Source organism: Nycticebus coucang, chromosome 11 (assembly GCF_027406575.1).
Source record: "Nycticebus coucang isolate mNycCou1 chromosome 11, mNycCou1.pri, whole genome shotgun sequence".
NCBI lineage: Eukaryota > Metazoa > Chordata > Mammalia > Primates > Lorisidae > Nycticebus > Nycticebus coucang.
This window is the reverse complement of record NC_069790.1, coordinates 77,324,225-77,348,601: the sequence shown is the minus strand read 5'-3', so window position 1 is coordinate 77,348,601 and position 24,377 is coordinate 77,324,225. Positions and strand designations below refer to the sequence as shown.

Sequence of the window (24,377 nt, the reverse complement as noted above, 5' to 3'; positions counted from 1 at the left end):
AGTTGGAGACCAGCCTGAGAAAGAACAAGAGCAAGACCTGTCTACTAAAAATAGAAGAAATTAACCAGGCATGGTGGTGTCTACAGTCCCAGCTACTTAGGAGGCTGAGGCAGAAGGATTGTTGGAGTTTGATGTTAGTGTGAGCTAGGCTGATGTCACACGTTCTAGCTTGGGCAACAGAGTGAGACTCTGTCTCAAAAAAGAAAGAAAAACAAAAAACAACAAACCATTAAAATTTAAAATGTGTCAGCATTTAAGGCATCAATTAATTTTATGGTCTAATATTCAAGAAAAAGCAATGGGGACTAATAATACTTCCAAAAGTATTTGAACCTTGTGTGGCATGGACGATGCTAGGACAAATAGACACTATCTGCTCCCAAGGAGTTCACGTTCTGGTGGAGGTAACAGTGTCCACAGGGAATTATGGTAATGAAGTAAACTGTACAACACAAGCACAGGGTATCACAAGAGCACCTTACTTTGTAAAATGGGTGACAGGCCAGGCTATTCCACCCAGATCATATATGTACCAGCTTTCCATATTTATAAATAGCTGATGAATGATCAGTTTATTCTCATTAAGAATGTCCAAAAAAGCATATTTTAAGAGTTCCGTTAAACACAGAGTTTGGAGTACAAAAGGCCAAACCCTATTCTATCTAGACACCTTAGAAATCTGACTACATGTACCATATTTAACTTCTACCAAACTGGTGTAAGAACTGACTGGAAAAGAAGATGTACCTTTCTTTTTTATATAATTTTGCAGCATCTTTAACTTCTCTAAAGACATGGTCTACTTGTCGGGTCAACATGTCATGCTTTAAACGCTCTAAGAGGTTAATCATGTCATCAAAGACAGAGCTCTCCATGGAGGCCAGTTGTCCAAGTTGCAATTTACTTAGAGTATTATCATCTGCAAAGACCTCCAATGCTGCCTGTTGAAGTTGTAAAAAGAACTAAAGGCAAAAACACGTTAACACATTTATTAATAGTCTTCCTTTTTAAACATCTTGTAATAGAATTTATATACCATATCGTTAACTTATTTAAAGTGCGCAGTTCAATGGCTTTTAGTACATTCAAAGTTATGCATTCACCACAATTTGTTGTTGGGTTTTCTTTTTCAGAAGCAGAGTGTTTTTGGAATAACAAAACAATTTGTTGTTGTTGAGACACAGTCTCACTCTGTCGCCCCGGGGTTGAGTGCTGTGGCATCATCATAGCTCATAACAACCTCAAACACTTTGGGCTCAAGCAATCCTCATCCCTCAGCTTCCCAGGTAGCTGGGACTACAGTCACTTGCCACAATGTTCAGCTAATTTCTCTATTTTTAATAGAGATGGCGTCTCACTCTTGCTCCGGACAGTCTACAACTCTTGAGCTCAAGCAATCTGCCCATCTTGGCCTCCCAGAGTGCTAGGATTACAGGCATGAGCCACCAAGCCTGGCCTAAGTATTCATTTTTTCTAGAGACAGTTATAATAAATTTGGAATATGTAGGAGAGTTAAGAGAATGAAAATATTTTATAGTATTTTAGGTAGAATTAATAATATTCTTTTTGCCCCACAGGAAAACAGTGCTGTGGATAATTAGTAAAAGATCAAAAATAGTCTAAAAGCCCATTAATAGGGGACTAGTTAATCATGGCATTTCCATACAACGGAATACTTTCTAGCTCACTGTTAAAAAGAATTAGACAATTCAATGTTTTGAAATGGAACAATCTCAAGATATGCTTTGTGTTATTATTTTTTTTGAGACAGAGTCTCACTCTGTCACCCTGGGTGCAGTGCAACCGTTGGTGTCAGCTTACAGCAACTTCAAATTCCTGAGCTCAAGAAATCTTCCTGCCTTAGCCTCCCACATAGCTGGGACTACAGGCACATGCCATAACATCCAGCTAATTTTTCTATTCTTAGTAGAGACAGGGGTCCCACTTTTGCTCAGGACAGTCTGCAACTCCTGAACTCAAGCAATCTGCCTGCCTTGGCCTCCCAGAGTGTTAAGATTACAGGCGTGAGCCACTGAGCCTGGCCTCAAGATATACTGTTAACTAGAAAAACCAAAGCAGAAGAGTTTGCATAGTATGTTACCCTGTGTATATACACACACACGTGTTTATATTAATAGCTTTGGTAGGACATATAAGAAACTGATAATAGGCTTGGCGCCTGTGGCTCAAGTGGCTAAGGCACCAGCCACATACACCTGAGCTGGCAGGTTCGAATCCAGCCCAGGCCTGCCTAACAACAATGATGGCTGCAACCAAAAAATAGCTGGGCGTTATGGTGGATGCCTGTTAGTCCCAGCTACTTGGGAGGCGGAGGCAGGAGAATTGCTTAAGCCCAAGAGCTGGAGGTTGCTGTGAGCTGTGATGCCACGGCATTCTACCCAGGGTGACAGCTTGAGGCTCTGTCTCAAAAAAAAGAAATTGATAATAATAAAAATGTCTGGTTTTAGGACATTAATTATGACCAATTAGGGTCATAAGTAAAACCTATTCACTATACCACTTTTGGCTTTTGAATTTTATATCACATACATAAATCACATATAATAAAAAATAAATATTTTAGCTGGAACATATTCTTCTTAGCAAAGTATCTCAAGAATGGAAGAAAAAGTATCCATAGTCTTACTGTGAAATCAATTTATAGCTTTCTTATGAAAGCTATAACCCAATTATATAGGCCAAAAAGAAGGGGAAGGAGGAGGATGGGTGAAGGGAGAGTAATTGGTGGGACCACACCTACAGTGCATCTTACAAGGTACGTGTGAAATTTACTAGGTATAGAATACAAATGTCTTAACACAATAACTAAAAAAATGCCATGAAGGCTATGTTAACCAGTTTGATGAAAACAGTTCAAATTTTCACTTTCTTTTAAAGTTCTTAAAATAAAACTCACTAAAAATTCCTAAAGACCAAGGGCCCAGTGAGATGGCTCATGTCTATAATCCCAACATTGGAAGCTGAGGTAGGAGGATTTGAGGCCAGAAGTTTAAGACCAGCCTAACCAACATATTGAGACCCCATCTCTACAAAAATAAAAATAAAAATATTAGCCAGGTGTAGTATTGTGTACCTATAGTCCCGGCTACTCAAAAAGCTGAGGCAGGAGGATCACTTAAACCCAGGAGTTTGAGGAGTTTGATCATGCCACTCACTACACTCTAGCCTGGGCAGACCCTGTCTCAAAAAAGAAAAACATAAAACAACACCTATGTCAACATGTCCACAGCCTGCCTGAGAATAAACCCATAAGTGAACAATTTTAGAGTAGCCATGCCTAACCTTTTCAGATTTGGAGTCCCACTCCCCAAGTTAGGCCCGTTTGAAACAGGTTTCTGTCACCTACAACTGAAAAATTCCTAATTCTGAATGGCTGCATATTTCAGGCTTGGCATAATCTGGCAACAGACAGACAATTATCAGTTGGGAATTGGAAACAAATGGAAAGTAAACTTTGTGTATTATTTTTTCTTTTTCTAATTGTGTACTATAACAGCTTTAATGACTTTTATTTAAAACACGCACAGACTGGCTTGGCGCCTGTAGCTCAGCGGCTAGGGCGACAGCCACATACGGGGAGCTGGCAGGTTCGTATCCAGCCCGGGCCTGCCAAACAACAATGACAACTACAACCTAAAAAAAGCCAGGTATTGGGCAGGCGCCTGTAGTCCCAGCTACTTGGGAGGCTGAGGCAAGAGAATCACTTGAGCCCAAGAGTTTGAGGTTGCTGTGAGCTGTGACGCCACAGCACTCCACCCAGGGCAACAACTTGAGACTCTTGTATCAAAAAAGAAAAAAAGCATGCACAGGCTGATGGTCTATGAAGATGATTAAGGGCTTTTGATGTTAAGGCTTAATAACCATGCTAGGACATGGAATTCATTGACAACCTGAAGAGTCAACTCTGAAATTTGGTATTTTTCTGTTGACAGAAGGACCCAGTTGATTCAGCATCAGATTATAAATTCTCTAAGGGTAGAGATGATCTAATTCATCTTTGTTAACAGACTATGGCACCAAGATATTCCTTGGATTAATAAAAAGAGTAAAATTAAAGGCCAGGCACGTGTGTAATACTAGCAGTTTGGGAGCACAGGGCAGGAGGATTGCGTGAGCTTAGGAGTTTCAGAACAGCATGAGCAAGAGTGAGACGCCATCTCTAGTAAAGAGAAAAATTAGCCATGGGCCCATCTGTAGTCCCAGATACTTGGGAGGCTAAAGCAGGAAGATCACCTGAGCCCAGGAGTTTTAGGTTGCAGTGAGCTAAGATGACAGCACTGTACTAGCCAGGGCAATACAGCAAGAGACTGCCTACAAAAATAAATCAATAAATAAATAACCACTTGGCTCAGTGCCTATAGCTCAGGTTTGAACCCGGCCCAGGTCAGCTAAATAACAATCACAACTGCAACAAAAAAATAGCAGGTTGCTGTGGCGGGCGCCTGTAGTCCCAACTACTCAGGAGGCTGAGGCAAGAGAATCGCTTAAGCCAAGAGTTTGAGGTTGCTGTGAGCTGTGATGCCATGGCACTCTCCCAAGGGTGACATAATGAGACTCTGTCTCAATAATAATAATAATAAATAAAAATAAATAACCACTTAATAATTACCATTAAGCAGATCAAATCTGTGAACACAGACCCTGCATAGAGAAGGAAAGGATCAGATAATCCTTAGAAGGAAAAGCCTTATAGTACACAGATTTATTTAAATTACACCTTTCGCCGGGTGCGGTGGCTCACACCTGTAATCCCAGCACTGTAGGAGGCTGAGGAGGGAGATCGCTTGAGTTCAGGAGTTCGAGACTCGCCTGAGCAACAGTGAGACCCCAACTCATGAAAAGAATGGAAAAACCCAGCCGGGCGCCACGCGAGCGCCTGTAATCCCAGCAGCTTCTGGAGGCTGAGGCAGCAGGGTGTCCGCAGCCCGAGTCTGAGGTGGTGGTGAGCTACCACGCCCACTGCACTCTGCTCAGGGGCATAGGGTGGGACCCTGTCTCAACAACAACAACAAAAAAAAGTAAAGAAATAAAAAATAAGCAACGATATAAAATTAAAAAGCCAAAAAATAAAATAAAATAAAAAAACCAAAAAAGAAATTAAAAAAATAAAATAAAATAAATTACATCTTTCTTTTTCTTTTTTTTTTTGTAGAGACAGAGTCTCACTTTATGGCCCTCGGTAGAGTGCCATGGCATTACACAGCTCACAGCAACCTCCAACTCCTGGGCTTAAGGGATTCTCTTGCCTCAGCCTCCCGAGTAGCTGGGACTACAGGCGCCCGCCACAACACCCAGCTATTTTTTGGTTGCAGTTCAGCTGGGGCCGGGTTTGAACCCGCCACCCTCGGTATATGGGGCTGGCGCCTTACCCACTGAGCCACAGGCGCTGCCCTAAATTACACCTTTCAATAAAAGAAAGAAATTGGGTGGCGCCTGTGGCTCAGTGGGTAGGGCACCGGCCCCATATATCAAGGGTGGCGGGTTCAAACCTGACCCGAGCCAAACTGCAACAAAAAAATAGCCAGGCATTGTGGCAGTGCCACATTGTGGCAGTCTCTATTAAAAAAAAAAAAAAAAGAGGGTGGCACCTGTGGCTTAAAGGAGTAGGGCGCCAGCCCCATATGCCAGAGGTGGTGGGTTCAAACCCAGCACCGGCCAAAAAATGCAAAAAAAAAAAGAAAAGAAATTAATTTTTGGATATAATCATAGGATTATTTTTTTTTAAAAAGTTCTTTTCTTGGCCCAGCGCCTATAGCTCTACAGCTAGGGCGCCAGCCACATCCACAGAAGCGGGCGGGTTCAAATCCAGCCTGGGCCTGCCAAACAACAATGACAACTACATTGGGTGGCTCCTGTGGCTCACAGGGGTAGGGCGCTGGCCCCATATGCTAGAGATGGTGGGTCCAAACCTAGCCCCGGCCAAAAAAATTTAAAAACTACAAAAAAAAAACAAAAAAACAATGACAACTACAACCTAAAAATAGCTGGGCATTGTGGCAGGTGCCTTATAGTCCCAGCTACTTGGGAGGCTGAGGCAAGAGAATCACTTAAGTCCAAAAGTTTGAGGTTGCTGTGAGCCGTGACGCTACAGCACTCTACCGGGGATGACATAGTAAGACTCTGTCTCAAAAAAAAAAAAAGTTATTTTCTTCTAGAGATACATACTAAAATATTTACATGAAATATGATATCTAAAGTATGCTTCAAAATAATCAAGTATGAGTGATGGAAGAGAGTTTTAAATGAAATAACCTTTTCATTTAAACTGGGAGATAGGCACATGGGGCTTCATTTTCCGATTCTATTTTACTCTCATGTACACTTCAAAATGAAATAAATAAAATGTTAAATAATTTTTTAATGTGTGAAAAAATTAAAACTTTAAAATTATGTTTCTATTTTGGCTGAGTGCAGTGGCTCACACCTGTAATCCTAACACTCTGGGAGGCCAAGGCAGGAGGATTGCTTGAGCTCAGGAGTTCGAGACCAGCCTGGGCAAGAGACCCCTGTCTCTACTAAAAATAGAGAAACTAACTGGTATAGTGGCCTGTAGTCCCAGCTACTGAGGAGGCTGAGGCAAGAGGACTGATTAAGCCCAACAGTTTGAGGTTGCTGTGAGTTATGACACCACTGCACTCTACCAAGAGCGACTGAGACTCTGTCTCAAAAAATAAATAAATGTTTCCATAATTCTTTATAACTTGTCATTTTTGAAGACATTCAAGAGGTTATCAAATGTTATTCTTTTATTTTCCATAAAGTCCTAGATTTTATTGATTTTGAAATCATTATTTAATGTAAGCTTTTTCTGTGATGGCAATTACCATATGTAACTATAGTAGAACCTCCATAGTTGCCACCTCCCTACAGTGACCATAGACTGGGCATGAACCACATGTATATAAGAGTACAGTAGGTCGGCTCCCTTCTGTCTTCTGGTCTGCTCCAACTTTCAGGGGACTATGACAGAGTGTGATTTTTTTTTTTTTTTTTTTTTTTTTTTTTTTGTAGAGACAGAGTCTCACTGTACTGCCCTCGGTAGAGTGCCGTGGCGTCACACGGCTCACAGCAACCTCTAACTTGGGCTTACGCGATTCTCTTGCCTCAGCCTCCCGAGCAGCTGGGACTACAGGCGCCCGCCACAACGCCCGGCTATTTTTTTTTTTGTTGTTGCAGTTTGGCCGGGGCTGGGTTTGAACCCGCCACCCTCGGCATATGGGGCCGGCGCCCTACTCACTGAGCCACAGGCGCCGCCCGACAGAGTGTGATTTTGATCATGGCCTTTTCCAAAGCTTTTGAACTGGGATTAGTTGTGGGGTTGGGCCACGAACTTACACATCCACCTCAGAAAGACCTGGCCTTCAGAAATGACAGCATTCAGTCCCAGGAGGCACCTGCAGTTCATCCTCCATCTCTCCAGTTCGTACCATCCATGGAAATACAGAACAGTAAGGAGCAAAACAGAACCTGCTGTCTGAATGGGGGAACCTGCATGCTGTGGTCCTTTTGTGCCTGTACCCGCTCTTTCTATGGACAGAACTGCGAGTATGATGTGTGCAAAGAGAGCTGCGATCCTGTGCCCCATGACACCTGGCTGCCCAGGAAGTGCTCCATGTGTAAATGTTGGCGTGGCCAATTCCACTGCTTTCCTCAGACATTTCTACCTGGGTGTGGCGGCCACGTGGTGGATGAGCACCCAGAGGCTTCCCGAACTCCAGAAATACCACTGTCTGCACGCATCATTTTTATGTTAGCTAGCATCTGCTTTTCTAAGCAAAGTTACTTTTTCTGGAAATAGAAGCATACATACTATGCACATTTCATGACCAGCAAGGTCTTCTGCTCCAGTGTCCTAACTGAAAGATGATCATTTGTTAGTTGCCTTGAAATAATGAATACATTTCCATATGGTCCCTAACACTTTCTTAAAGTACCAAGTGCTTCTTATCTCTACCCTGTGCTCTCCCTAGAAAATTTTTTGTCCAAAAAATGTCAGCTATCTTGTGCCCAAGTCCTATGTATCTTGATATATGTAATTCTACCACAGTCTTCTTACTAATATTTTCTTTCAAACAATTGAATTCTGTCCTCAGATTATTGAAGACTAAACCTAATGTGGAACCAAGGATAAAATTTTGAGTAGAGTTGATCAAAATCTATAAAGACAGTATCTTTAGAAGAAAAAGACTTTAAGGGGAGGAGCTGGAGTGATGTGGTGGTAGAAGTCTGCTGTGTTTCAGGGAGATTGGTAGGAAAGAGGAAGTGAGTGGAAGAAAAGGTTGGAAAAGATAAAATGGGTTACTTGATTGATGACTAGGTGGGTATAAAGAAGCAAGTTAAAAGGCTAAATTGAAGGGCATAGAAAACTGTAAAAGACAAGGACTTCCTTATTTTATCAAGACATTATAAACAGAACGACAACTCCTTGGGAAAAACTTACATCTAAATTTTCCCAACAAGATTGCTGAATAAATTATGTTTTCTCCAAACAGTTATTTTAACTCATAGAAGAGAGAAAATGTTCACAATATATTCAGTTGTAAGCCAGGTGATAAAACTATACATTGTAAAGCCCATCTTTAAAATACATTGCATATATGTGTATACACAGTAAAAATGGAAAAAAAAAAGAGTACAGTAGGTCTAGTTCCTTATGTTGACCACCTCCATATGTTTACCAGTTTGGGTGGTCAACTTACAGAGGTTCTACTATATTTCCTGTATACAAAATTGAAAGAAGAAAAAAGTTCTTGACATAAACAATGATGTCATGAAAGGTTTAAGTTTAATTTCTTTTTCAATGATTAAGTACACTAAAATATCAGGATCATCTAACTAGTTGAGATTTGATAGAGAAAAATGTGTACTTTAATCTCACTCCTCAATTTGACATCACTGTGATCCTAATATGAATATTTTTGCCTGCAGCAAAATTCAACATTTTGAAATGTAAAACAGTTCAAACTACTAACATATGACTTAATATAAAAGCACATTAACTCACAACATTGTCAGCCCAGTCTGCTAGTACTGTCGAGATGTAGTTCACAGCATTAAGAATTGCACAGTATCGAAAGCCAAGGGAAGCTCTAGTCTCTTCTTTCATCACCTGAGTTAATCGTATCCTAAAATCATCTACTAGCTCCTTCTGTAACTCCAGGAACTGCAGCTTTCGTGAAGCTGTGGGAAGATTTTTATACCTGTCTGTAGAGAAAGTTAACAAGACATATCAAGGTTTTTGGTACCTTCCATGATGAAGTTACCACTTTTCCCTAATGACTTCCTTTGGTGCTTTTGTCAAAAGTCAATTGACTGCCCTGGCACAGTGGCTCATGCCTATAATCCTAGCCTTCTGGGAGGCAGAAGCAGGAGGACTGCTTGAACTCAGGAGTTTGAGACCAGCCTGAGGAATAGTGAGACCTATCTCTACTAGAAATAGAAAAAATCAACAGGCATTGTGTCAGGCATCTGTAATCCCAGCTACTTGGGAGGCTGAGGCAGGAGGACAATATGAGCTAGGCTGACTCCATGGCACTCTGACCTGGGCAACAGAATGAGACTGTGTCTCAAAAAAAAAAAAAAAAAAAAATCAATTGACTATTCAAGTATGGGCCTATTTCTACACTCTCTAGGATATAGATTTCACAATTTTAATGAACATTAAAACTCACTGAACAGCAAACTTAATAAAAATATGTAACAGAAAAGTGATTAATTTTTTTGAAATGTGGTAATGGGTACCTGAGTGTTTATCATATTACCCTTTTTTTGTGTAGGTTTGAAAATTCTTTTTTTTTTTTTTTTTTTTGAGACAGTCTCACTTTGTTTCTCCTGGTGGAGAGCCATGGCATCACAGCTCATAGCAACCTCAAACTCTTAGGCTCAAGTGATTCTCTTGTGTCAGCTTCCCAAGTAGCTGGGACTACAGTTGCCTGCCACAATACCCAGCTATTTTTATAGAAAAGGTCTCACTCTGGCTCAGGCTAATCTCAAACTCATGAGCTCAGGCAATCCACCTGCCTCTGCCTCCCAGAGTGCTAGTATTATAGGTGTGAGCCACCGTGCCTGGTCCAGGTTTGAAAATTCTAATAAAAAGTTTTTAAAAGGCAAATGTGTTTTTCTTAATTTTTTTTATTTAAGTGTTTTTCATATTTCTCTCACAGTAAAATTATGGAATTATTTACTGACAAGGCTGGAAAGATACTTTATTAGGTTACCATATAGGCTAAGAAATGAATGGCCCAGACAAAGAAAAATGCAGATAAATAGGGCCAAGGATGGTGGCATAAGGGATCACTAACATTTGATTACAGTAGGCCTACAGTGGGGCAATATGGAGGGTTACAGACAAGTCAGGGTGAGGGGATGCTAAGCCACCCTCCGGACAGAAAATCCTTGCACTATAACAAGAATTCCTATTACTACTCCAGTCCTTAACATTACTCTAATATTTCACCCTCTTCTGCAATCTTTGATAAGTTAAGGTAAAGAAAATAAATTTTAAAATTTAGGTCAATCAGCATTTACTAAAGATATTTTAAAAGTTCAATGGCAAGAGAGTTCAGGTTATAAAATTTAATTCTCAGGCTTGGCACCCGTAGCTCAGTGAGTAGGGTGCCAACAACATACACGGAAGGTGATGGGTTCGAGCCCGGCCCAGGCCTGCTAAAACAACAATGACAACTGCAACAAAAAACAGCCAGACGTTGTAGTACACCTGTAGTCCCAGCTAATCGGGAGGCTGAGGCAAGAGAATTTCTTAAGCCCAAGAGTTTGAGGTTGCGGCAAGCTGTGACGCCACAGCACTCTACCGAGGGCGACCCAATAAAACTCTGTCTCAAAAAAAAAAATTTAATTCTCATGCCAGAGGTGGCGGGTTCAAACCCAGCCCCGGCCAAAAAAAATTAAATTCTCAATAATTTTTATATAACAATTCAGGAGTTTTTCCTTCATGTAAAAACTTACTTAAAATACTAAAAACTCAGAAATTAGAATATTGTGCTAGCTTTCTGCCAAAATGGAAGCTGAATTTAAAAATATAATAACTACAATATTATATTAATTTTGTTAAACTACTTAAAAAAGCACCCATGTGAAAAGTTAGTACTTTTAAAACAAATTCATATCTTAAAAGATTTATACTTACCAGTTATAACCAAGAGTAGAGTCATAAAAGTTTCTGCACAGTCTGGAACTTTCATTTCATCCACATCAGTGATATCCTTATATTGGGATACCCAGGCAGCTTCTGATGAAAGCATTGTGTCCATTTTTTGAAGAGCAACTGATATGCAGAAAAAATTATGTTAATTAGTTACAGTGATTCTTAATTCTTCTCCTTACAATTTTTTTAGAAAATGACTTTTCTATAAAAAATAAACCCACAGGCGGCACCTGTGGCTCAAAGGAGTAGGGCGCTAGCCCCATATACCAGAGGTGGTGGGTTCAAACCTGGCCCTGGCCAAAAACTGCAAAAAAAAAATAAATTAAACCCACAATCTCCCACTAGTTGTACTATATCCCATATAGTTTATTTTAGGATTGAACAAGATCTTTCTCCCACTCCCCCGGGCCAGATCTTCAAAATAATTATGCTGACTAGACATCCAATAACTCTAGGACGCTGAAGGAGGTGGACTGCCTGAGCCCAAGAGTTCGAGATCAGCTTAAACAAGAGCGAGATCTCATCTCTAACAATAGTCCCAGCTACTCCGGAGGCTGAGACAAGAGAATTGCTTGAGCCCAGAATTTGAGGTTGCTGTGAGCTATGACACGATGGCACTCTACCAAGGTGACAAAGTGAGATTCTGTCTCACAAAAAAAAAAAAAAAAAAGAAAAAGAAGAAATACTGTATGATAAAATCTATAAAACAATTATACACTCTACTGACTTTAATATTCTATTCTAGAAACATGTAAAGTATAATTCCAGGAAAAATGGAAATTTTATGTGAAGAAGAAAAGATTATCTCTGCAGGCAACTCGGTAAACTCTGACAAAATTCACAGGGCTCTAGTTCCTACCCAGAACTGGAAGAGAAAAAGAACAAAAAATTGTATACAAAAACCCCAATGTTTTCCTCTACCCTATGGCCACATTAACACTTACATTTTCTCTCCACAGTCAACCATCTCTGAAAACAGGTTTCCTCTGATAGAATATGCATACAACCAGCAAAAGTGCTAGGATAGTCGTGAACAGTATGAAGCTCCCTTTCAAATAAGAGCACTTCATCCACCAAATGACAGAAGAGACTGTCATCATACAGTAGACAAGGAATATCGGCAGCTAATTTCTCAAGCACCAGCATCATAAGCCCTCGAGAAAATTCAAGCTAAAAGAAATATATAAACATGAGGTAAATAAATAATGAGTTATTCACATACACGTAACAACTCTAAAACAGAAACACTTAGGACTGAGTCCCTTACCCTTGCATTTACTGAAGACCCTACTTTGTCTAATATAGGCTGAATCTTCTCATCCAGAAACTGTGTATGATTTCCAATCCACATAAGTACTTGAGCCAAGTACCATTCAGGCTAAGGAAAGAGGTAAAATAGTTTAAATCATTAAGTCATACCAACTAGAAAATTAACAATTAAATACCTCTACTTAATTATACACACACAACATTTACATAAATTAAATGAAAATTCCTGTAAGAGTACAATTTCTACTCTCAATTTTAAACTCCTGCAAAGTTTTAAAAAATAATAAATAAAAATACAAAATAATAAAATAAACTCCTGAAAGTCTTAATAATCATCGAATGTTTCCCCATATACATCCCCCAAATTCCAATACTGTGGCTTAAGTCAATATTTTTAGTATATGTGCTGTTGAAGCAAGCACATGGCTTAAGTCAATAAACTCATAAATACATAATTCCATATTATTTAAAACTTAGCAATTTAGTAATATGTAAAATTATGGCCTTTAAGTTGTTTTTTTTTCTTTTGAAATAGCATTCCAAAATAATTTTTAAACATTATTCTGCTTTTTCTTTTTTCTTTTTTTAGAGACAGAGTCTCATTTTGTTGCCCTCAGTAGAGTGCTGTAGTGTCACAGCTCACAGCAACCTCCAGCTCTTGGGCTTAGGTGATTCTCTTGCCTCAGCCTCCCGAGTAGCTGGGACTACGGGCACCTGCCACAGTGTCCGGTTATTTTTTTGTTGCGGTTTGGCCGGGGCCAGGTTTGAACCTGCCATCCTCAGTACCTGAGGCCAGTGTCCTACTCAGTGAGCCATAGGCGCCACCCCCTTTTCTGCTTTTTCTTATCAAAATGTAAATTAGGATAAAAATATGACTAATCTATATTACAGAAAATATGCATGCCTTAAAACATGTGTAATTATAGAAAAGGAAATATAAGTATGCAGCATTTTAAATTGTCCCAAGATATGATTCTGTAAGCATTCCAAGTTTTGTTGGACAGAGATTCAAAAATATTTACTGCGCCTTTTCTCAGTGGCCGCCAATGCCTTGGTCCTTCTGAGGAAGTGCTGGGGTGAGCCCCTCTCCACCCAAAAAACATTTACTGATACTGGGAATACAAAAATGAGTAAGGGCAGCCTCTAATTTCAAGAGCTTCAGTGTTTAGGTTTAATGACCCAATGGTAGGTCCACTGGGACCACAATTTTCTTTTTGGAGATAAAATCTCACTCTGGGGCGGCATCCGTGGCTCAGTGGGTAGGGCGCCGGCCCCATATACCGAGGGTGGTGGGTTCAAACCCGACCCCGGCCAAAATGCAACAAAAAAAAAAATAGCTGGGCGTTGTGGCAGGCACCTGTAGTCCCCGCTACTCGGAAAGCTGAGGCAAGAGAATTGCCTAAGCCCAGGAGTTGGAGGTTTCTGTGAACTGTGACACCACAGCACTCTACCGAGGGCGATAAAGTGAGACTCTGTCTCTAAAAAAAATAAAAATAAAAATAAAATCTCACTCTGTTGCCCTGGGTAGAATGCTGTGGCATCATCATAGCTAACAGCAACCTCAAACTTTTGGGGTCAAGCAGTCCTCTTGCCGCATCCTCCCAAGTAGCTGGGACCACAGGCACATGCCATAACACCTGGTTAATTTTTCTATTTTTAGTAGAGATGGGGCCTTCCCCTTGCTCAGGCTGATCTCAAACTCCTGAGCTGAAGCAATCCTCCTGCCGTGGCCTCCCAGAGTGCTAGGATTACAGGCCTGAGCCACCTTTGTGGCTGGGACCACACTTTAAGGAGTTTGTGAACAGTGAGGCGCATGTTTCAAACCAAGTGCTCAAATGAGATGAAACAGGCCTTTACATTTTTAGGGTTTTTTTTTTTTTTTTTTTAGAGTCAGAGTCTCATTTTTTTTTTTTTCTGCAGTTTTTGGCCAGAGCTGGGCTTGAACCCACCACCTTTGGCATATGGGGCAGGCACTCTACTCCTTTGAGCCACAGTGCCGCCCCGGGACCACACTTTAAAAAGCAGCCAACATAACTAACAATTTCCTTCTGTCAAATTATTACTGCCTGTCTACAATTTAAGATTTATTGCTTATTCTCACTTACTACTAAGTGGTGCTACTCTTCTTTCCACCAACACTCCATCCAAAAAAGGAGAAGATCCATAATGTACAAAAGAAGCAGAAATCGACTGGCACCCTGCTCCTTCCTATGCAAATGTAACTATTCTTTGAATCCTTTAAAATTCTATGAAGCCTGTAAATTCACTTACAATGCCTGGTGTAATATGGCACTTAGTAACATTTCATTCAAAATACTAACTGAACCCCTGCCATGTACACAAATTAGCTCTAGTAAAACTCAAGGACAAACAAGATGGTACTCCACCCCCAGCAATTTCCAAGATTATAATTCTCAACAAATTCTATCAAACTTCACTTAAAAAACAAAACCTGTTATTGTTTTTCAGGTCAAAATAAAGAAAAATCTCAATATGCCAAATATGCATTATCCCTCAATTGGTGTAATAATTTCCTCAAAACCATTCTTATCATTTAGTCCCATAATCTCTTATTTTTATCTTTTTTAGAGACAGTCTTGCTCTGCTACCCAGGCTAGTGTGCAGTAGTGCAATCACAGCTCACCACAGCCTCCAACTCCTGGGCTCCAGCCATCCTCATGCCTTACCTTCCCAAATAGCTAGGACTACAGATGTGTACCACCACACAGCTAATTTTTTTTTTTTTTGAGACAGAGTCTTACTTTGTCACCCTCAGTAGAGTGCCATAGCATCACAGCTCACAGCAACCTCCAACTCTTGGGCTTAAGCAATTCTCTTGCCTCAGCCTCCCAAGTAGCTGGGACTATAGGCACCTGTCACAACGCCCGGCTACACACAGCTAATTTTTTTTTTTTTTTTTTGTAGAGACTGGTCTTATTATGTTACCCAAGCCGGCCTCAATGATTTTCCCACCTCAGCTTCCCAAAGTTCTAAAATCTAAGGCTTGAGGCACCACACCCAGCCCCATAATCTCTCCTGCACAGCAATGAATTGTTTTAGCACCAGTACATCTATTGAAAAGTTAGTGCTCTATGCCGGACATAACTACAAGAGGGACTATACCTAACATTTAAAAAGTTGAGACTTGGCTGTTTGTACCCTCACAATAACCTGAAAATAAATAAATAAATTAATTAATTAATTTTAAAAAGTTAGTGCTCTACTATCTTTGACTTTTACTTTTCTTCCAGATATATTTATAAATCTGAAGGAGTAATCTGTACGGTGAAACACAGGTGGACAACACTGCAAAAACTGCCACAGCAAATGCTAAAGCACACCTAAGGGCAAACTTGAAAAACTGGTCAGATGATGAGCTAATGAGTAAATGATTCCCACAACATATCAACACAAGTCCCCAATTATATCTATAACGGCCAGTGACAAAGCAGGAATTTAGCTCTTTAGAGAAAAAACAGAAATGTGAATAAAGTCAGATTTTAACTTAAAACAGCAAAAGCATAGAAATTTAAAATTTGCTATTAATAAAAACCAAGAACAAGCTCGACGCCTGTAGCTCGGCAGCTAGGATGTTAGCCACGTACACAGGAGCTGGCAGGTTTGAATATAGCCCAGGCCTGCTAAACAACAATGACAACTACAACAACAAAAAAAAATAGCCAGGTGTTGTGGCAAGTGCCTTAAGAGAATCGCTTAACCCCAAGAGTTTGAGGTTGCTATGAGCTGTGACTCCATGGCACTCTACTGAGTGCGACATAGTGAGACTCTATCTAAAAAAAACAAAAAACCTGGCGGTGCCTGTGGCTCAAGGAGTAGGGCGCCGGTCCCATATGCCGGACGTGGCGGGTTCAAACCCAGCCCCGGCCAAAAACCACAAAAAAAAAAAAAAACCAAGAATAAGAATCGGCAAATCATACCTTGCTGATAACATTAGTCTGCCGGTTCCCTCTGAAATGATATCTGAACCTCTTCTGGAGAGGAGTCAGCATAACCTGAATGGGCAGGATAACAGAAGGGGATGCAGGAAGGGAGTATTTTTCTGGGAGCTGTTTTGGTTCTGTAATTAATTCATCTCTGACATAGTCAGGTCAAGAAAAAAAGAGTCAAAAGCATATACATGTGTGTATATATGTATATACACACACACTATTTACACAAAAACATATATATGTATACACACAATAATTTTTCCAACAAATATATCAGATACTAATTATAATACAAATAACATGTAATATATCTTCATATTAAATATTAATTTAATAAAATAAACCCACAAAAAATGTTGTTGGAATTAATCTTTAAGTCTTTTCTAACATAAAGAATAGCAATAAGCCAATAAATCAATCATTTGATTAAACTAACACTACATTACGAAGGTTTTCCCCCAATTGCCTATTTGTTCTACTGTTGTCCCAAGAGACTTATATGTCTTAAGAACTTGGGTCAGTCATGCACCTCAGAACTTTTCCTCACAGCCCTCCCACCACACATAATTCACTCTATAAGAGAACAATTCGCCATTCAAGGGCAATTTACAGATTAAGTCCAAACCCAGGACTCCCATTTGTCTTCTTGGCCACTTTTAAAAAGTTTTACTCTGTAGCCACACATTACTTTAAAAAGAAGAAATTTTAGTAAGTTTTCAACTCCAACAAAGATACGAGGTTTGTAGTTTGAAAAGCTGACAAAATAGTGTCTCCAAGTTATTATACAATTCAGGGCCACTGGCAGGTCGACTTAAGCCAACATTTTGAGATTGAGGGGGTGCAATGAATGGCCAATGAAGTTGTGCTAAAATTTCCTCAAAATCACTGTAACAGAAAAAGAATATACACATTTCAGTATGATCACCAAATATCCACCTGAAAGCAATTACTATAAAATATGGGCAAATGGTTTACCTCGTAAGCTTGTCCTTGAGAATTTTATGCCAGAATTTAACTGTAGCTCTCATGAAACTGAGAAGATGAGAACAAGATGATTCCTGAAGCTTGATGTCAAGTTCTGCCATAGACACTAGAGTAGAGGCTGCCTCCGGTACATTATTGGTCATCAGATACTGCTGAATATTATCACTACAAAACAAAGCAAAGCAAACTTTAAAGACACTTTATTCAGAATAATTACAAATTCAGAAAACTGCTCCTTCTTATTTTAAAAGTTCATCCAAAGAAGAATAGAGCACTACTCCAAGGTGGCTTTTTAATTTAATACCCAGCACTCTCTGGAAGCCCAGAGTCCTCAAATACAGCATCCTTCTAAGAGCAACAGCCCATGTTCAGGATGGCTTCCTCCATCTTTCCTTCTTCTCTCTTCCCAAAAGAACAGACTCTTCCTGTGTCACATTCCCTCAGGCACCAGTCATTTCTCATAAATCTGTCTTTTAAAGAGGTCTTCAGTAATCTAATCCAAGGGGATTATGTAAGGTCAAGAGTGATAATCTTCAGCTTTTACCTACTTTGCCCAAAAGAAATGGATTTCCCACTTGAAAGCAATATAATTCCAAAATAATAAATGTTGCATTATGTTAAAACAGGACAACCATGTTTAAGAAATGTAAAAATGTTATAAAAGAATTTAAAATGTTCAAGTAACCACAGAATATAGAAGCACTGCTTTCCAGCGTGGAATGAAATAGACCACACAACACTAAAGCACAAAGGACGTTTAGATCACATGAATAGCCATTCAGAGTGATATTGCTGTACTGCAGTATTCAAAAACAGAGCTAACATACAGATATTAATTCTAGCAAGAAGAAACTACTTTTTAAAAAAACAGAGAAAGGTCTGCCATGATGGCTCACACCTAGCCAATGGGAGGGTAATCCTAGCACTATGGGAGGGTGAGGAGGGCGTATCACTTGAGCTCAGGAGTTCAAGACCAACTTGAGCAAGAGCAAACCACCATCTCTTCTAAAAATAGAAAAATTAGTGCCTGTAGTCCCAGCTAGTGGAGAGACTGATGCAGGAAGATCACTAGAACCCAGGAGTTTGAGGTTGCTGTGAGCTAGGCTGATGCCATGGCTCTCTAGCCTGGGCAACAGATTGAGACTCTGTCTCAATAAAAAAAAGGAGAAAGTACCACAGAATAAAAAACAGGCTATTAGTGGAAAATTAGAGATGAGGAAATTCCAGAAGCTCAAAAGACAGACAGAAACAGAGATGTTATCACAAAAGACCTAAGGGAAGAAACACATTATTAAAGAGAGAGGAATAACTGTTCTACTTGATTATGAATTTGCATCCTATTTCTTTTTTTTTTTTTTTTTTTGTAGAGACAGAGTCTCACTTTATGGCCCTCGGTAGAGTGCCGTGGCATCACACGGCTCACAGCAACCTCCAACTCCTGGGCTTAAGCGATTCTCTTGCCTCAGCCTCCCGAGCAGCTGGGACTACAGGCGCCCGCCACAACGCCCAGCTATTTTTTGGTTGCAGTTCAGCCGGGGCCGGGTTTGAACCCACCACCCTCGGTATATGGGGCCGGCGCCTTACCGACTGAGCCACAGGCGCCGCCCTGAATTTGCATCCTATTTCTATTATGATTCCCTGGGCATATTTCTCTTTTAAACAAGTCAGAGATCAGAAAAGGTTATCAATAACCATAGCTCTATTTTACCCTATCTATTACTTTGGCTACTACAACAGTAAGGCTTTTAAACAAACTTAGGTTACTTATAACAAGGCTAATAATTTTGTCCTTTTTTGATATTTTCTTTCAGAGGGACAAAGAGAAATGAAATAAAATAAAGCAAAGTTTAAATTCCTTCACTGTGTGCTTGCTTCGTCAGCACATATACTAAAATTCTGCCACTGCACATCATTTATCTAAATAAGAATGAGATGCTCTAAAAAAAATGGAGTCAGTTCTGGGAATTGGCTGGGTACAGTGGCCCAAGGTTTATTTGAGGATAGAGTCTGAGATCAGCCTAAGCAACATAGAGGGACCCATCTCTAAAAAAAATAAAATTTGTAAAAATTAGGTCGGGCATGGGAGCTCATGCCTGTAAACTTAGCACTCTGGAAGGCTGAGGTGGGAGTATTGTTTGAGCTCAGGAGTTCGAGACCAGCCTGAACAAGAGTGAGATCCCATCTCTACTAAAAAATAGAAAAATTAGCCAGGAGTTGTGGCTGGTACCTGTAGTTCCAGCTACTCAGGAAGCTGAAGCATGAGGATCAGCTGAGCCCAAGAATTTGAGATTGCTATGAGCTAGGACACCAGGGCACTCTATCCAGGGCACAGACTGAGACTCTGTCACACACACGAAAAAACTTACGAAAATTAAAAAGTAGCCGGGCATGGTGACACATACTTGCAGTAGCTGGGGCTACTTGGGAGGCTTAGGTGGAATGATTGCTTAAGCCCAGAAGTCTGAAGTTGCACTGAGCTATGATAGCACCACTGCGCTTCACCCTAAGTGACACAGTAAGACCCTGTCAATTAATACAACAATGGACAACTCCTCATATGCAAAACAAAGATTTCTATACCATCCTGATATGTAAAGTTCTTTAAAAATGTGAGAAATATATGTAGGACAGAGGGATATGCAACATATCCTCCATAACATGTATAATACAACAATAAATACATTAACTGTGATACATTTGGAACAAGATATTAAGATACTTACAATTCTCCTCTCTCAGGTTTTCCAGATATTAATGATTCTGACAATTTTGCAGGAACAGTAATTAAAACAATGCAAAGATGAAATAGTAGTTTCAGGCTTGGTGTCTGTAGCACAAGGGGGTGCCGGCCACAAACACCAGGGCTGGTGGGTTTGAACCCAGCCCGGGCCTGCTAAACGAAAATGACAACAACAACAAAATAGCAGGGCATTGTGGCGGCTGCCTGTAGTCCCAGCTACTTGGGAGGCTGAGGCAAAAGAATCGCTTAAGCCCAAGAGTTTGAGATTGCTGTGAGCTGTGATACCACAGCACTCTACCCAGGGCAACGTAGTGAGACTCTGTCTCAAAAAAAAAAAAAAAAAAAAAAAAAAGAAATAGTACAGTTTCAAGGGGCTGACGACCATATCAGAAAACCAAATAATAGGGCGGCACCTGTGGCTCAGGGAGTAGGGCGCCGATCCCATATGCCGGAGGTGGCGGGTTCAAACCCAGCCCCGGCCAAAAAATAAAAAAAAAAAAAAAAAAAAAAAAAAGAAAACCAAATAATCTACTTTAGCTTGTTTGAAAAGTAATACCAGATACTCACGATCAACCACCAGTGATATTTATTCAATTCAAAAAGAACTAAAGTCAAGTCCTATTGCTTTCTTTTTTTTTTTTGGATTTTGGCCGGGGCTAGGTTTGAACCCGCCACCTCTGGCATATGGGACCGGTGCCCTACTCCTTGAGCCACAGGCGCCACCTAAGTCCTATTGTTTTCTACCTACCCACAGGTAGCAGAACTCTGTTATTCATCTAAGAATACATACTGTGTAGCTCTATTAGATGACTCCCAGTGAAAAATATTAGTTAAAGAAAGTGACCATCTCTAAAAATTAAAATAAAGAGGAATACTTATCACCACATGGAGGGTTTGTTTTATTAATTTGGCATTATAAATAATAGTTTTTATCTTGTGTTCATAAAATAAGACTTACTTAGATTACTTTCTTTCAAATGAAAATTAAGCTTATGTTCATTCACAATAAAGGAAAAGAATAATTATCATAATGCTATTTTCTTAATGACTGGTAAAATTACATTATTATAATCTTTAATTAACTCAATTATTTAACAGCACACATGCACTCTCTAAGACAGAAGCCTCAAAGGAAAATAATAATTATGAGAACAAAGGAGCCCATTTTACCTTAGTTCTTCAATTTGTGAAATCCATTTTAGGTAAGCGAGATGCCTTTCAATCTCTTCAATTTGGTCAATCATGGCCCCAAGCTCATCCATCCAGGGCTGTGCATTCAGCAAATGGCTGTTAATGGAGCTGAAGAGATGAGTTTCTTGCTCTAGAAACTGATTTAGGAATTGCTTTGATTCTTCTGCATTTTTTAAAGCACTTTGAATTCTTTTAGGAATTTCTGATGAAATTGTAAGTACCTGACCATACCAAAAGGAAAGAACAATAGCAATTAGATAAAATTTCATAACCATTTTATTAGTTCATTTCCTTATTTATTTTATTTTTTAATTTTTTTTGAGACAGAGTCTCTATCTGTTGCCCCAGGTAGAGTGCCTTGGTGTCATCATAACTCACTGCATCCTCAAACTCTTGGGCTCAAGCAATCCTCCTGCCTCGGCTTCCTGAGTAGGTAACTATAAGCCCACACCACCATGCCTGGCTAATTTTGTCTATTTTGGGGATCTCACTCTTGCTCAGACTGGTCTTGAACTCCTGAGCTCAAGCAACCTTCTGCATCAGCCTCCCACAGTGCTAGAATTATAAGCATGTCTGTGCCACAAATGTGTGTTTTTTGTTTGGTTTTTTTTGTAGAGACAGAGTCTCACTTTACCGCCTTCGGTAGAGTGCCATGATGTCACAGGACTCACAGCAACCTCTAGCTCTTGGGCTTCTGCGATTCTCCTGCCTCAGCCTCCCGAGTAGCTGGGACTACAGGTGCCCACCATAACGCCCGGCTATTTTTTGGTTGCAGTTCAGCCGAGGCTGGGTTTGAACCCACCACCCTCAGTATATGGGGCCGGCACCCTACTCACTGAGCCACAGGTGCCACCCCACAAATGTGTGTTTTAAAGCAGTGGTCCCCAACGTTTTTGGCACTAGGGACCAGTTTCATGGAAGATAATTTTTCCAAGGACCTGGGTTAAGGGGAGGTGGGTGGAGGGAGGAAATGGTCTCAAGATGATCAAGCACATTACATTTATTGTGTACTTTATTTTTATTATTACTACACTGTAATATATAATGAAACAAAGATAAAACTTACCACAATGGAAAATCAGTGGAAGCCTACCCCAGCTCTACCTCAGATCATCAGGCATTAGATTTGCGTAAGTAGCCACAACCTAGATCCCTTACATGTGCAGTTTACAGTAGGGTTCATACTCCTATGAGAATCTAACGCCACCACTGATCTAACAGGAGGTGGCGCTCAGGTGGTGATGTGAACAATTGGGAGTGGCTATAAATACAGATGAGGCTTTGGTCACTGGCATCTGTTGCTCACCTCCTAGTTGTGCAGCCTGGTTCCCAATAGGCCACCAAGCGGTTCCAGTCTGTGGCCATGTGTTTGGGGACTGAATTTTTAAAGAAATGAACTAGGCTGGGCACCATGCATGGTAGCTAATGCCTGTAATCTTAACACACTAGAAGGCCAAGAAAGGATTGCTTTAGTTCAGGCATTCAAGACCAACCTAAGCAAAAGCAAGACCCCATCTCTATAAAAAAATAGAAAAATTAGGAGGGCATGGTGGCAAACACCTGGAACTCCACAGTCCCAGCTACTCAGAAGACTGAAGCAAGAGGATCGCTTGAACCTAGGAGTTTGAGATTAGAGTGAGCAATGATCAAGCCACAGCCCACACATCCTGGGAAAAATGTAAGCTTCTGTCTCTTAAAGAAAAAAGAAAGAAAAGAGAAAAAGACGGAAAAGAAATACATTTGTTTCAACAGAACTAAAAGTTGTCCACTAAATCTTCAAAATAAAGATTTGATATCTTTTTTTTTTTTTTTGAGACAGTCTCACTATGTCACCCTTGGTAGAGTCCCGTGGCATCACAGATCACAGCAACCTCCAACTCTTGGGCTTAAGCAATTCTCTTGCCTCAGCCTCCCAAGTAGCTAGGACTACAGGCACCCGCCACAACACCCAGCTATTTTTTGGTTATAGTTGTCATTGTTGTTTGACAGGCCCAGGCTGGATTCAAACCCACCAGCCCTAGTGTATGTGGCTGGCTCCCTAGCGGCTGAGCTACAAGTGCTGAGCCAACATTTGATTTCTTCATTCTGTACTAACCAAACCCAAACATAAAATGTTGTATGTGAAGCATACATAAGTACATACATACAAGGTCTAACAATTAAGTTCACAAACTTGTCACCATAACTTTAGCACACATATTAGTGTCTCACTGTTGTGTTTGTATTAATATGTGGTGGTGTCTTGCTGAGTGGTATTCATTATTGTTGCAAGTTTTTGTATGCTACTACAAAAATGTGGGAGCTTTTTTTTTTTTTTTGAAACAGTCTCACTTATTAACCCTCGGTAGAGTGCCATAGTATCACAGCTCACAGCAATATCCAAATCCTTGGGCCTAGGTGATTCTCTTGCCTCAGCCTCCCAAGTAGCTGGGACTACAGGCGCCCGCAGTGACGCCCAGCCATCTTTTTGTTGCAGTTTGGCCAGGGCTGGGTTTGAACCTACCACCCTCGGTATATGGGGCCGGCACCCTACCCACTGAACCACAGGCGCTGCCAGAATTGGGAGCTTAAATTAGAGCAATGAACAAACATTCATCAATTTTTTTTGTTTTTTTTTGTTTTTTTTAGATAGAGTCTCACTCTGGCTCCCTGACTAGAGTACCGTGGCATTATAGCTCACAGCAAGCTTTAAATTCTGAAACTCTAGCAATCCTCTTGCCTCAGTTTTCCTATTTTTAGTAGAGATGGTGTCTCACTATTGCTCAGACTGGTCTTAAACTTCTGAGCTCATGCAATCCATTGCCTCGCCTCCCAATGTGCTAGGATTACAGGCATGAGCCACTGCACCCGGCCCCAACAATTCCTTTTTAAATTTGGGAGAAGTGAAAGTGCAATCAGGAACATGCTAGTCCAAGTTTATGTGGATTATGCCATGAAGAAAATGTTATTGTACGAATGGAATAAACATTTTTCTGAAGAGAGGTCAGGGCAGCCAGTAATGAGCAGAACTGACAAAAACATTGCAATAATTCTTCAAACTGTGTGTCAAAATCATAGG

General features: G+C 40.3%; 2 protein-coding genes across 3 annotated transcripts in view; one reads left to right on the top strand and one right to left on the bottom strand.

Annotated features, from left to right (window-relative positions):
• RINT1 (RAD50 interactor 1) overlaps window positions 1–24,377 on the bottom strand; it is a 42,295-nt gene that overhangs the window by 4,524 nt on the left and 13,394 nt on the right. For both annotated transcript variants that reach the window (XM_053608599.1, XM_053608600.1), the window contains 9 exons: window positions 21,299–21,540; window positions 17,380–17,553; window positions 17,140–17,289; window positions 16,393–16,549; window positions 12,453–12,563; window positions 12,130–12,355; window positions 11,168–11,305; window positions 9,026–9,225; window positions 748–962 (listed from right to left, as the gene is read on the bottom strand). In XM_053608599.1, the coding sequence (XP_053464574.1) occupies window positions 748–962; window positions 9,026–9,225; window positions 11,168–11,305; window positions 12,130–12,355; window positions 12,453–12,563; window positions 16,393–16,549; window positions 17,140–17,289; window positions 17,380–17,553; window positions 21,299–21,540 (1,613 nt within the window). The remainder of the gene's footprint in view (window positions 1–747; window positions 963–9,025; window positions 9,226–11,167; window positions 11,306–12,129; window positions 12,356–12,452; window positions 12,564–16,392; window positions 16,550–17,139; window positions 17,290–17,379; window positions 17,554–21,298; window positions 21,541–24,377) is intronic.
• LOC128598228 (putative teratocarcinoma-derived growth factor 3) lies at window positions 7,288–9,011 on the top strand. The gene has a single exon (XM_053608603.1). It carries the CDS (start codon window positions 7,298–7,300, stop codon window positions 7,817–7,819), a length of 522 nt encoding a protein of 173 aa, XP_053464578.1. The 5' UTR covers window positions 7,288–7,297; the 3' UTR covers window positions 7,820–9,011.

Excerpts from the sequence above, each read along its gene's own strand:
- LOC128598228 (XM_053608603.1), top strand. The coding sequence starts at position 7,298 with ATGGCCTTTTCCAAAGCTTTTGAACTGGGATTAGTTGTGGGGTTGGGC.